The sequence below is a fragment of the Rhyacophila brunnea genome, unplaced genomic scaffold (genome assembly GCF_057557595.1).
Source record: "Rhyacophila brunnea isolate RB1 unplaced genomic scaffold, BYU_Rbru_1.0 scaffold_20, whole genome shotgun sequence".
In the NCBI taxonomy this organism is placed as follows: domain Eukaryota; kingdom Metazoa; phylum Arthropoda; class Insecta; order Trichoptera; family Rhyacophilidae; genus Rhyacophila; species Rhyacophila brunnea.
This window is the reverse complement of record NW_028232860.1, coordinates 28,365,978-28,379,199: the sequence shown is the minus strand read 5'-3', so window position 1 is coordinate 28,379,199 and position 13,222 is coordinate 28,365,978. Positions and strand designations below refer to the sequence as shown.

At 34.4% G+C, this 13,222-nt stretch overlaps 1 protein-coding gene across 2 annotated transcripts in view; it reads right to left on the bottom strand.

The window, feature by feature from the left end:
• The window catches only part of Gcn2 (eukaryotic translation initiation factor 2 alpha kinase Gcn2), a 51,743-nt gene that overhangs the window by 29,570 nt on the left and 8,951 nt on the right, over window positions 1–13,222 (bottom strand). The window contains exons 6-13 of one of the 2 annotated variants that reach the window (XM_085948656.1): window positions 12,951–13,069; window positions 11,798–12,118; window positions 8,438–8,675; window positions 6,936–7,067; window positions 6,044–6,173; window positions 4,130–4,549; window positions 2,414–2,565; window positions 570–782 (exon numbers count right to left, since the gene is read on the bottom strand). In XM_085948656.1, the coding sequence (XP_085804782.1) occupies window positions 570–782; window positions 2,414–2,565; window positions 4,130–4,549; window positions 6,044–6,173; window positions 6,936–7,067; window positions 8,438–8,675; window positions 11,798–12,118; window positions 12,951–13,069 (1,725 nt within the window). The remainder of the gene's footprint in view (window positions 1–569; window positions 783–2,413; window positions 2,566–4,129; window positions 4,550–6,043; window positions 6,174–6,935; window positions 7,068–8,437; window positions 8,676–11,797; window positions 12,119–12,950; window positions 13,070–13,222) is intronic. The other variant, XM_085948657.1, reaches the window with a different exon arrangement.

Here is a 13,222-nt window from a genome sequence, read left to right as displayed (position 1 = left end):
AAACTCGATTCACCACTTGAGTCTATTCGTAACATAAACCTGACATTCCTACAACCATAGAGCCGTAAGTCTATTAACATCAACCGTCTGAAAAATATTGCATTTTCCTGAAAATATTTTTATTGGACTTTATATATATATATATAATTATTATTAAAGTGTAAAATAGGTAGGTACTGATCTAATTGTATTAATTATGTAATATTTTGTGTGATCACGAAATGTTTATTCCCAGAACAAGAAAAGACAAAGTATCATAGTGACGTTCATATAAAGTCTGCAGATTGTTCAAGCGTAGCTTCCAGAAGTATCCCAAATTTTTCATACAGGCGTTTATGAGTAAACACTCTAATTTACTTTTTTAACTTTATTTTGGGACCACTGGATGACTAATTTGATAGCTGATATCGAATTACCACCCAATTTGAGACTATACTCTTCTACTCTTCCAAAATGAACTATTATAGACCATGCTGTGACATATAACAGTTGGTCTCGGTAACAAGTTGTCAAAGAGTAAATATTACGTTCCTTACCGATTGTAATTGTTGTCACAAAATTATCATTACCTGAGTGTGCTCTTTTCACAGAACTCCATCTGTATGTAAAGATATTGGATCTGGGCAAAGTCGTGTCCGTTAGATTTGCTTTCAAAAGGGCCACCTCCGTTTTTGCTTGCCCCCTGATCAGTCGATAGACTGTCACCGCCGCCCTGTTCATCCATTGAATCGTCTCTTTTAAATTCGATGGAGTCACTACTCGACAAACTTTTGATTTCTGGTCTGAAATACAAAGACACAATACAGCCCTATCAGATACCGTTAATATTAGATCACCTACTACAGTTTTTCAGCAAATAAATAACTGAATGCAGTTAAACGGTATTACCTGTATACATTCCCAAGCTACTGGGCCACGACCCCCTCGGGGGGCCGTAGGGCTTCTGCTGGGGACCGCGAAATGTTTCGGTTAAACTATAAATATGTATATATTATAACGTCACCGTTCAGGCAAAAGTCACTAACCCTGAAAATGGCAGTTTTGAGTTGAGTATGTCACCCGAAGCGTAAAATTATGTTCTTTAAGATGCAAAACTCAACACGGTACATTAGTTAGTAAAATTTTGCTTAAATCCGAATTATTTGTTTTTCACTAAATGACTTTCGATAAAATCTTAACAAGCAAAAGTCATTATAGGTGAATAGACATTATTGATTATATAAAAAAAAAAAATCTTTCGTTATAAATATACAAGCAAAAGTCACTATACTATGGATGGTGAGTTTTACTGATCCTTCTTTTGGCTAACATTGTTCAGATTATTAACAAGCAAAAGTCACCAAACCATAATTGAGCTACCTTGCCACCTTTGTGTTTACTACTACCTAGATGTTTTAATTAGCATCAAAAAGTAAAATTACCTTAAAGAAATTATTAAGAAGACATGAGAAAATAATTTAATGTAGATAAAACCTTAAAAACATTAAAATCTGATTTTTCCTGCATTTTCAAACTTTCAAATTGCGATATATCAAAACTATGTTTTTAGGGTTGGTGACTTTTGCCTGAACGGTGACGATATATTTAAATTTGTCAGATAATAACACATTATACAAATTTTTTATTAAAATATTTATATGTATTGACTGAAAAAATGATGCAATATGAACGCGTCGTCTTTTTGTCTGAGACGAATGTAGAATGCAAGTGTACATATGCTCAGTCCGCTGTCACGGTGGCGATTGCGGCACTTTGCTAATCGCCGTGCTTATTGATTGATATACAGCAGTCTCAAAACATTTAATCGGGCATTTCATGCAGTGTACACACAATATGTTAGACGTTAGCCATTGTTGTCAAGCTGTGGCGAATTGTCCTCATCACTTGGTCCAGACAAACTTTTATGTAAAAAATTTGACTTCACGTACATCTGCGTACAGGTCGTAAACAAAATAATCCCTCTAATATATAGTAATTTTTTCTTATTTTATTTAAGTATATAATATAATTATGTATGTATAGTAATAATTAATGCCAAATAATTTATTTTTCGGGGAAGGGGTGGATAATTTTTTTCAGATTTTGGGGGCCGTGTTATAGAAAAGTTTGGGAAGCACTGCACTAAACAGCTCCAAGGCTGTCATAAAACCTCACTAGTTTAACGAACTAATCAAATTCCAAACTAAAAAGCCAAGAAGAAGAATAGAAAAGGCTGTGAAAGATTTTCATTCAGCAGTGGCTTGACACATCATTCACTATCAGAGCGAGTGCTCTCACTCTTAAAGCTACCGATCCGTCTATGACTTTTTAACAATATGGAGATCAGATGATTTTGATAGCTATACAGCAAAAATTCAATAATGAGATAAGTATATCATGTATACAATGATTATTTTTGTAGCTGAAGACTTACAAAAAGTTTGGCCACATGTCATCTTCGCTTTCCGAGGAATCCACTCCGGACGAGGACTCATCCTCAGGAGCCTGCAGCTGCTGCTTTGAACGAGATGAATAAGAAACCGACCACTCCACCATGTGAGCTGGTGGGGCGAACTTCTCTATATCCTATAAAGATACATAGTGTTTTACTTTAAAGATAATATTCCAAGATAAAATATGTATTCGAAAGGAAAAGGGGGATAAGTTTAAAATCCATATATTTCAGGATAGCCAAAAGAAGATTAAGTTTTGGACGTTTGTGAACTTCTATGTTGTTGTGTAATATTTACATAACAGAGGTGTTGATTCAACTCATATTTTCTCTTTTTATACCTAATGTATGCATTACAATTAACTCGACATATTCATCTAATTTTTCATTTATTTTTCACACAGAAATAGTAGGTAAACTAGAAAAAATCTTATGTTGGATAAAATATGTATAGTAAAAACAAAACAATGATTCGGATGGTCGATGGTGTGCGTGTGGATGGGGAGCTGTACTAAATACCTGGCAGCCGAAGAGCGCGTATTCGTACGCATACAATCCACGAACCGAATCATTGTTTTGTTTTTATCGTACATAGCTTGTATTAAATTGATAGGATAGATTTTTTTTTTGTTTCTTATGCATTCATATTAATTTGGACCACATTATGTTCATATGAATGAAAATTATTGCTAGTAAAATAATAAAATTGAAAGTTTGGTATACTGTTTGTCCATACCACAAAACTTCAAAATGGCAACAAGATTTTTTGGGCAATTTCTACATCAACGCAATTATTTTGAGTTTTACGGACATTTGAATTTACCATATATTACCGGTTTACCGGTTTATATGTTATCAGTTTAACTGCAGAAAACGCGTTTACGCAGCCGTAATTACATCAATTCTTACATTAATTACACCAATTAACTAATTGGCGGCATTTAAACTGTTAAAGTGTACACAGGAGAAAACAATGAAATGGAATTAAATACAAAATTTATTTTTATTAATGTAATTTTTAAATTCTTTTGAACAGGCGCAGGCAAATGAAATAATCTATGTAGACCAATGATACTCAACCTTTTTTTTCTTCGGGCCAAATACATATATTTGTAAAGTAATGCAGGCCGCATCACTACTGGTGTGACGAAAAAATCATGAAACCCCCCCCTTTTTACAAAACATTTGAGATTTTAAAAATTATGCGTGTTTTTTAAATTAATCGTGTGCTATTGTGCACTATCTGTGCGTCAAAGTCGAAACGAATCTCAAGATATACAAAATTCCTGATATTAATGTGTTTCGGGCCGCACATAAAAGCTTAAAGGGCCGCAGGTTGAGTATCGCTGATGTAGACGCTTAAAACGTTAGAGAAGTCAGTTTGCTAATTGGCCATAGTACTAAACTAATACATATTATTATGTAGATGAGTTGCCAAACAATAATCACTTATTTATGTCCAGGTAGTTATAGTTATTGCGGGGGTGGATTGTTAGGAAAAAAAAAATCAAGAACATTAAGACAATCGCGGCACACCATTTGAGAATCACTGTCATACAATATCTATGATATCTACAATAATTAAGAATTAGTAATGATCGATACACAAATGAGTGATTTCCTATGGTGCTGACAAAATGAATGAGTGCGTCGAATTGAATGAATGAACAGAATAACAAGTAATTAATACAATCTTACCTCATTTTTATCAATGGGTAAATGTACCCTTTGATTGATTGGAATATTCTGTTTTTCATGGCTGTGGACATAAGTAGAAGCAGAGTTGGAGCTGTTCTGGTTGTCTTTGGGTTCAATGGTAGCACTCTCTATCCAGCTATTGTAATACCTCACCACATTTTCATGGTTCAGTCGAGACAACAGCTTCACTTCTCTAGTAATCTTTTTATTCAATTGTTTATTTTTGGGATTCAGCTCGATTCTTTTGATGGCATAACTGCCGCCGTCCAATTTGTTTTTGACTTTCAAGACATCGCCGAACGCCCCCTTCCCAAGCCATTTTAAAATTTCAAATTCGTTTTTGATTCGCGACTGACTGCTGGCGCCCGTCGGTATAAACAGCTGGATGTCCATGGCTTCGGGAGAATCTCCGTGTCCATCCTAAAGCGAGAGACGTAGCTGAATGAAATAATTTTCACTTATTTTATTTTTCAATGCAATGATATCTATATTTTCAACGTACTGGCAAAAATCCAAATTTACGTATAATATATTTGTCAAACAAAAACAAACAGACTTATGATTTAGACTAGAATTGATTGACTTCTTGGATCTTTCGTTTCGTAAAATTTGGACATCTACCAATAGGGTAATGACATTGTCGGCATTCGATGAATAGTGGATACAATATATCGAGGGTATACTGACAGAACGCATTATTTCAGTTTTTGCTGTTTTTCTATTTAAATGCCAAAATGTATACAATTTTACGCTCTACGTTCTGGTAAAACGCACAAAGGCATAGGATATAATGGTGAGAAAATAGAAACATTATTAAATCATATTGTTATTTTTTTATTCTGGTAGAAAGCATGATAATGACCTAATGCTTTCTGCGTATACAAAATACAGGACTTGTAACATGTCGTATATTGTGTTTGCCATAAAGGTTAGTCTTTATAATGTAGAAAAAATGTTTTTAAATCATAAAAAAATCTATGTGGGAGAACGCTTTGCAAAAAAAAAATTAAAGTCCTTTTTGCGATTATCTCAGAACTTGTTTTAATGAGTTAATGCTTTCTGTCAGTATATCCTCGATATATGCACAGATAGCAATTTCTTATTAAGTAGTAGATACAGTGAATCTAACTAATACTATTAATTAGCCCCGATCTCTGTTATGTCCTGGTATTTTACTCAATATAGTACATACTCCCCCAGACCTCCGAATCAATGACTACATCTTCGAGTGTGTCAATAGTTTTGTTTACCTCAGTTCCCTGGTTACCTACAAGAATGTCATAAGTGAGGAAATAAAACGGAGAGACGTAGCGGCGAACGTGTGCTACTTTGGTCATCAAAATCTGCTAAAGTCTCGCATCATTTCCTGTCGTACAAAAATTCAGATATACAAGACGTTAATCCGACCAGTACTGATCTACAGGTCAGAGTGTTGGACTCTCACCAAGGCCGATGAGCGTGCACTCAATATATTCGAGAGGAAGGTTCTACATAGGATATATAGGCCCATACAAGGAGACGAATGGTGTATTAGGCATAACTTGGAGCTCTCTTCTAAGAATGTATCTCTGCATTCGTTAAACTTGGTAGGCTCCGATGGCCGGGTCATGTAGCTAGAATGGATAGTGCTCAACTGCTGAGGGGAATCCTGGATACCAGACCGGACAGTCAGGTCGATTAGCAGGCTCAGACTCTGGTGGTTGGACGGTGTTAACGGAGATGCTAGAGCGGCAGGCGCTGACACCAGGAGGCCTCTGGCTCAAGAATCTCAGAGACCGGTTTGAGCTCAACACTCCATCCCTATTTAGAGTAGCGACAGACAGGGTAAAAATAGCTGAACTCATCACCTTTATCCGATAACAGATATAGCACAAAAAAAGAAAAATAATTATAAATCTGCATATTATCACTTACATCAGACCCGCTTCTGTCATTTTGGTCGACACTCCTCTGTGGTGAAATTTTTTCCAAAGGTGTTTTAATGAATTGGTGATTTAAGAGCTGATCCGTTGACCATCTTGTTCTTTCATTTGTGTCGAGACATCTGAAAACAAATAATCAACGTTCAAATATTGACTAATTATAATATGTATAGTGGGAATATGTACCTAAGAAATACTGACATGCCCTCGAGTTTCCAAGAAACTATGTACATCTTGGGAACGGCATAGCTAAACGGGAGTCAAACTAAGCGCAAGGCCTATTTTTGTTCATTATGAAGGAAAGCGTCGGATATTACCCAACAAAAATAATTGAATATTAAATTTGCCACTATCGTAAATGCGGCAGGTTTACGAATACCTTGGAACCATCTAAGAGTATCAGCATGCCTTCTTCAATGAGAGAAACACCAGCTCAATTTCAGAAATTTAGAGAAACCAACCATTCATTTGAATCGTAACCAAAAACTGCTAACTTTCCTTCTTACCTATGCAATGATGCAATAACTCCATCGATCCCATGATCGACAATTAATACAATTGACTGCAACAACTTATAGTTTAACGCAGTGGTCTTCAAACTGTGTTCCGCGGTACCCTGGGGTTCCGCAAGGCAAAAAAAGAATTCTACAAACAGACCTAGACTTCGACAAATTGTGTGTAATTATTTTAAAATATATTTTTCTAAGGATGGAATGGGGTTCCCTGAAAAAACTTATAATTCTAAGGTTGACGACCACTGGTTTAACGGTATAACGGTCTGTGTTATTAATTGTATAAGAACGTTAAAAAATCTATGTTAGACTTCTATTATCCCATCAGCACTAAAACTCTCCATGTCAGTACATAGTGTTATTGCATCTAACCTGTTCAAGAAGTCCTTCAAATCCTGAGAGAGACCAGTTGGTATCTTCGGCTCGGCTTCTGTGACAACAGCCCCTCGCAGCAGTGAAATTAGTAATATTCCGATTCGTAAGATGTCCTGTTTTTTTGAATACCTGGACAAGATACAATAATTAATCATTGATACCTTCACAATACAAAAACCTGAATATTGCGAGAGTATTGTTCCAAATATGGAGGCATTTCACGACTAGTAAATACTGTCATCCAATCCATTCATCCAATGCCAATCATAATTAAATTTTTTTTCATGTCAAGAAAATCTATACACAATATCATTTTTTTCATATTAGATTTCCAATTTATAAAAATATAATATTATATTTACCATTTTAAATCTATCTTAACCTTTTCTATGACTCGCGATATTACTATGGCAGTATCTGACAGGTCGCAGATTTATAATGACAAACGCTGAATATAGAGCGAATCTCTTACTATAATTTAGATGTATCTATAGTCTAAGACTCAGATTCAAATCTACTAGAAAAATCTTTGAAAAAATATGACACCCTTCGAGACAAAGACCCGTATCCACTCGATTCACAGCAATGTGCTTTATCAAATGAACTACTTACGTCTTATCTCATTATTAAGGCAAATATGTACTTATATAATATATCTGAGGTGTTCAAATTATGTATATTCAATAAAGAATGTTCCATTCTCAAATCTTGTGAATAATTTGTCGAATAAAAAATTTTTTGATTGTATTATGAATATTCTACAAATGGTTTGCAGCCAATTTAATCATTACTTTTATTAATCGATTTCCTTTTCACATATTTTAGCCCTTTACTGCATAGTGTCGCAAATTTGTGACATTTCAAACTATTTCGATATAGCCAATGCCATCTGTGTAAATTATCAAATAATATCCTTTTTCGATGCCTATAACTGTTTTACCATAAACATCCTACTTTACCGATTTTGTTTGGACATTTCAAGAAATAAAGCATTTCTGCATTATAGTCTCTGCATTTCTGCTTTGACAGTTGACGAATTCGTATGTACGCAAAAATCCGCATTTGTAAATAAATAAAAAAAAATGTACAGAAGATTGAAATTGGTTGAATAAAAGTATCTACACATCAAATAAGGTGTGTACATTATTTTTTTATAATTGTTATCATTTGGTTTTGTATTTTGTCATTCTGAAATGTAAGATTTCCTAATGTCGTAAATCTGCGACATCATGCTATTGGAATTAATATTTAATGGAATTTTCGAAAAAAAAAAAAATTATTATTTTTCCTTGATTCACAAGACATTTTGACACCAAAAAAAAATTAAATTTTTCAAAAAAAAAAATCATGCAGTGAAGGGTTAGAAGAAAGTTTTTTTCGAGATCTTTGAAACGTAAACATACATTAAAAAAAAATCCATGAGGATTCTAAAAGTGCAAAAATTCACACTAATTATGTACTACAGGGTACAAAATATTTACGATAAAATTTATTCATACCTTCCTCCCTGATTACCGCCTTGAGACAACTCCATCAACCGTTTATCCAAGCTGTAGTCGGCTAGGCGCACGGTTCCCGTTCTGTCCACAAAGACACTGGTCTCTCGAAGATCCTTGTGCACGACATTGTTGCGGTGGAGAAAGTCTACAGCATCCAGCAAGCCAGATGCAAAGTGTCTAAGAGTGTCCACTTCAATGCTGATTCTATCGTTTAGGTACAGACAAGAAATGTTGCCGCCTAAAAAGCATTGGAAGACGAATAGAAAATTCTGTTTTTGAATTGTTTTTCCCAATTTTTATCCTCTGTATAAATATTTAACTCATTAAGGGGGGACATGCTCAGCGTACGTCAAAATGGAGTTTTATGCTATTTTCAAAGCATGATCCTGGACATTCCTTAAACGTTGTTGATAATTTATTTACATAATTTTGAAGCCTTATTATCCTTTATTTTTATTTTAAACATTTGATGACTGCATAAAGTATTTTTATTACATAAAATAGTATTCTTTTAAACCTCTTGCTCTAATGTTTTAGAATATAGTCATATTTCAGTACGTCCATGTGAAGTGGTGTTAAGATTTTTTATATTTATTAATTTTAAAAGCATTTATAAAACCATTAGTAAAATTTATGTCGACATTATTATAGTGAAATATTTACAATAAAAAATTATATTGATAATCTCTGTGATCCCAAATTTGACAAGAATTAGGCATTTTATTATTCAAAAAATGGGCAAGATCATTTAAAGATAATTTTAAAGATACTGATTATAAGCTATGTCTTTGACCATTCAAATGTGATAAACATTCTACGAATAATGTTTGCTTTATAATAATTATTGACCTAAGAATAAGGTAGTATTTTTTTGAAATACGCCATTTCTATTGGCATTTCCCAGTAGCTAAGCTAGAACATACGGCGGTAGCCATAAATTGACAAACGATAAATGAAGTAGGGAGTAAGATCATGTTAACGCGCGTGCTTGAACATGTACCGTTTTCAAAAAAAAAAAAAAAAACGGTTAGGTAGTTAGGTAGGGGGTGCCGGACGAAATCCCGAAGGCCGAAATCCCGAATGCTGAAATCCCAAATGGCCGAAATCCCGAATGGCTGAAATCCCGAAAGCCTAAATCCCGAAAGCCGAAATCCCGAATACCGAAATCCCGAACGCTGAAATCCCGAAAAGCCGAAATCCCAAATGGCCGGAATCCCGAAAAATAAAAAAACACAAACATCAATAATTGCGCAATTTTTCACGAGAGACAAAAAACCATTTTTTGTGGATATATAAAAAAATATAAAATACAAGCATCAATAATTGCGCAATCTGCAAAACCCATTTTCCGCAAAAAATGGGTTTTGTCTCCCTTGCAAGAATTGCGCAATTTATTTTTAATGTTTATATATTTTTATTTTTCGTTTTTTTATATTTCCAGAAAAAATGGGCTTTTTGTCTCTCTTGTAAAAATTGCGCAATTATTGATGTTTGTATTTTTCGGGATTTCGGCATTCGGGATTCCGGCCATTCGGGATTTCAGCCATTCGGGATTTCAGCGTTCGGGATTTCGGTATTCGGGATTTCGGCTTTCGGGATTTAGGCTTTCGGGATTTCGGCCATTCGGGATTTCGTCCATTCGGGATTTCAACATTCGGGATTTCGGCCTTCGGGATTCCGGCCTTCGGGATTTCAACCCAAACCCTTAGGTAGGTACTTAGACACTTAACTAGTGTCATAAACGTAATCCAATTCCGGCGGCATCCTGCCCTTTCGGATTTTATTGCTTAGGATCGAAACAGATCGACACATTAACAGTTTTAAGAAAAATTTTGACGATATTTTTGCTCGGTATACCCGATAAGTAGCTCGTTATAAAAGTGAATAAATGTATGGAGAAAATCAAAAACTAATGGTACGTTTACATCTGACACTTATACCGTTATACTTATTTTATGTGTCCGACATAAAATTTCACTTACTGTTTACACCTGCATGGATCTGACATAAAATTCTGGTATACTTCTCGTTGAAATAAAGTCTCGACACTTTATTCAATGGCAACATTGGAATAAATATATGCGGTGTTTACATATGATATTGTAATTTATTCGGACACTTATTTTGTATACTTCTCAAAAACGTTATGTCAGTTGTCAATATGGGAATGTTAAAAAAGAAAGCAGCGAGTGCTATTATTTTAGGTCTTTTGGCAACAAAAAGGAGGAAAAAATGGTCTAGATGGGTGCGGGAATGGATTCAGCGACGAGAAGAACTAGGTGCCTTCCGTTTAATGTCAGAGTTTAAAATCGAAGATCCAACTCAATTTGTGAACTTTAGTTTGCAAGATTGGACCTTTTGCCAAAAAACAAGACACACAATTCAGAAATGCGTAGAAGAACGATTAACAGTAACATTGCGATATCTAGCACTTGATCGTCATTGCATATTCAATATAATATTATCGTACCTAATACGAGTGCAGGTGTGGGCCAAAATGAATTAGGTAATACCATTTGAAGCGCATTTTTTCTTCACAGAGTGCATCAGAATTAATCGTATGTGCCGAGAACAAGCGATATTTTATTTTAGAACAAAATCCATAGAACACGGCACATCCGATTTATTTCTCATTGTCTATGATTTTTGACAGATCGCTACAGTACATTTATTAACGTAAACGTTGGGCATACATTCATGGTGTACCTATGATTATTGATTGTCCGTTGTTTTAGAAATATACATATGCAATTCACTAGGTACCTGTCAAACTACGAATATTGTGTCAGGTACTTGACATAAAAGTAGACGGTGGTCCAACTTCGGTGATATATCGCTCCAAGTTCGAACTTGTCGAATACGCGGTGTTTACATTTGCGTATATAAATAGATTGAATAAGTGGTAGGTGAGAGTCCACACACGCAAAATAAGTGGCAGATACAAATATACTTACTGTTTACACTTAAGTGAATATGGTGTCATACATAAATATGACGATATTAGTGTCAAATGTAAACGTACCATAAAATGTCAACGAATGTTTCCTCATTACATTCGAGATCTTGCTATTTCCGTGATCGTAATAAACGAGTTCGGCTGTAGTTTATTTAACCTGCATGGACTGTGCTTAGTATGTAAAATTTTTCGTTTACTGTCAGATAATCTAATCGTATGCATGTAATTCCAGTCAATCATTATAATGATTCCTGGCATATGGAATATGTCAAAATAAGTTCGGGTCAAAAAAATATTATTAAAAATCGATCGCGATATAACAAATTTGCACTTGGCGTTACCTGTATTCCAATAGAAAAAAAATACACCACAATTTAAAAAATGACTTAATAAAGATCACCAACCTAATATGAACTCCTGGAGTAGATACACAACGAAAGTGTCGTCATCGTTGACGTATTTGATGTTCACATAATGAACCAAATTTGGATGATGAAGCTTCATGAGAAAGCTCATCTCTTGTTCAATGCTGGCAATTTGCTTGGTGCATGCTGACAGATCAAATGGCTGAACGGATGCTATGTGAGTGGGAGAATATTCCTTTTTGGAAGTCGGGCACGGCACAGGTCCCGAATGAAACTTGATAGACCATTCGCTCATCGCCAGTAGTTCTCCTGAGGTTATGTCCAGTCCGGAGTAGACCACACAGCCACGTTCAGAGTGACCTAATAACAAACAAAGTCCATGCCGTGTATTAGTTTTTTCCTTGAATTATTTGGTGAATGTCGGTGATTTTCACTAGATGAGCAGTTGTAGTGTAGAATAAATAAATTGCTAACAGAAAGTTGTGTGTCATCGTAATGAGATTGACAATGTAATCAAAATTCATTTCATCAAACAACTCAAAATTTCAAGGTTTTGAATTAATTGAGATGCCATTCGATGTAGAAAGTTCTTCTCTTTAGAACCCAGCAAAAAAAAGTCAAAATTTTCTTCCATGTGTCATAAAATCAAAAAACCCTAATCATTAAATACTGGAATTTCTGGGTTAATTCCTTATTAAATTGTAAAATTTCTTTGTACATTGTTGAATCCCACTAAACTAAATATAAAAAACATACATTTTCCTCAAAATCAAGTTTAAAATGAGAATATCTGCAAAAAATTCAAATGCCATTATCATGCAACAAGGTTTTTTGAGTTGTTTCCCTATTGAAATATGGTATTGATAATATGTACTTAACTATATTTTTATAAGAATAATACTTGTCATATGATCTGTAATTAATCTGAGCGAGAAGTTTAAAAGAATACTATTTTATGTAATAAAAATACTTTATGCAGTCATTAAATGTTTAAAATAAATATAAAGGATAATAAGGCTTCAAAATTATATGAATAGATTATCTACAACGTTTAAGGAATGTCCAGGATCATGCTTTGAAAATAGAATAAAAGTTCTATTTTGAGCCACGCTTAGCACGTCAGCCCTTAAGTGTAGGATCATAATCCTATCATATATTTAATATAAATGCATATGATACAAGTATAATTTACCTAGACACCTTCCTCTGTAAATTTGTCTATCTCCTCTAAAAGAAAATTTCAGCACTTTGGTTCCACGGTGTTCGCAAATGCTTCCATCAGAACTTTCCGACGTTGATTGGCATCTCCTTCTGAAATACAATACAATATTGGAATATTCGTCTAATCTGATATTATAAAAATGTAATTTGTAAAAACATTGAATCGTTCACAACACACAATTTAAAAACTCCACAGACCAATCCTAAACTCTAGATCCTAAAATCCTAAACTAAACACAGCGA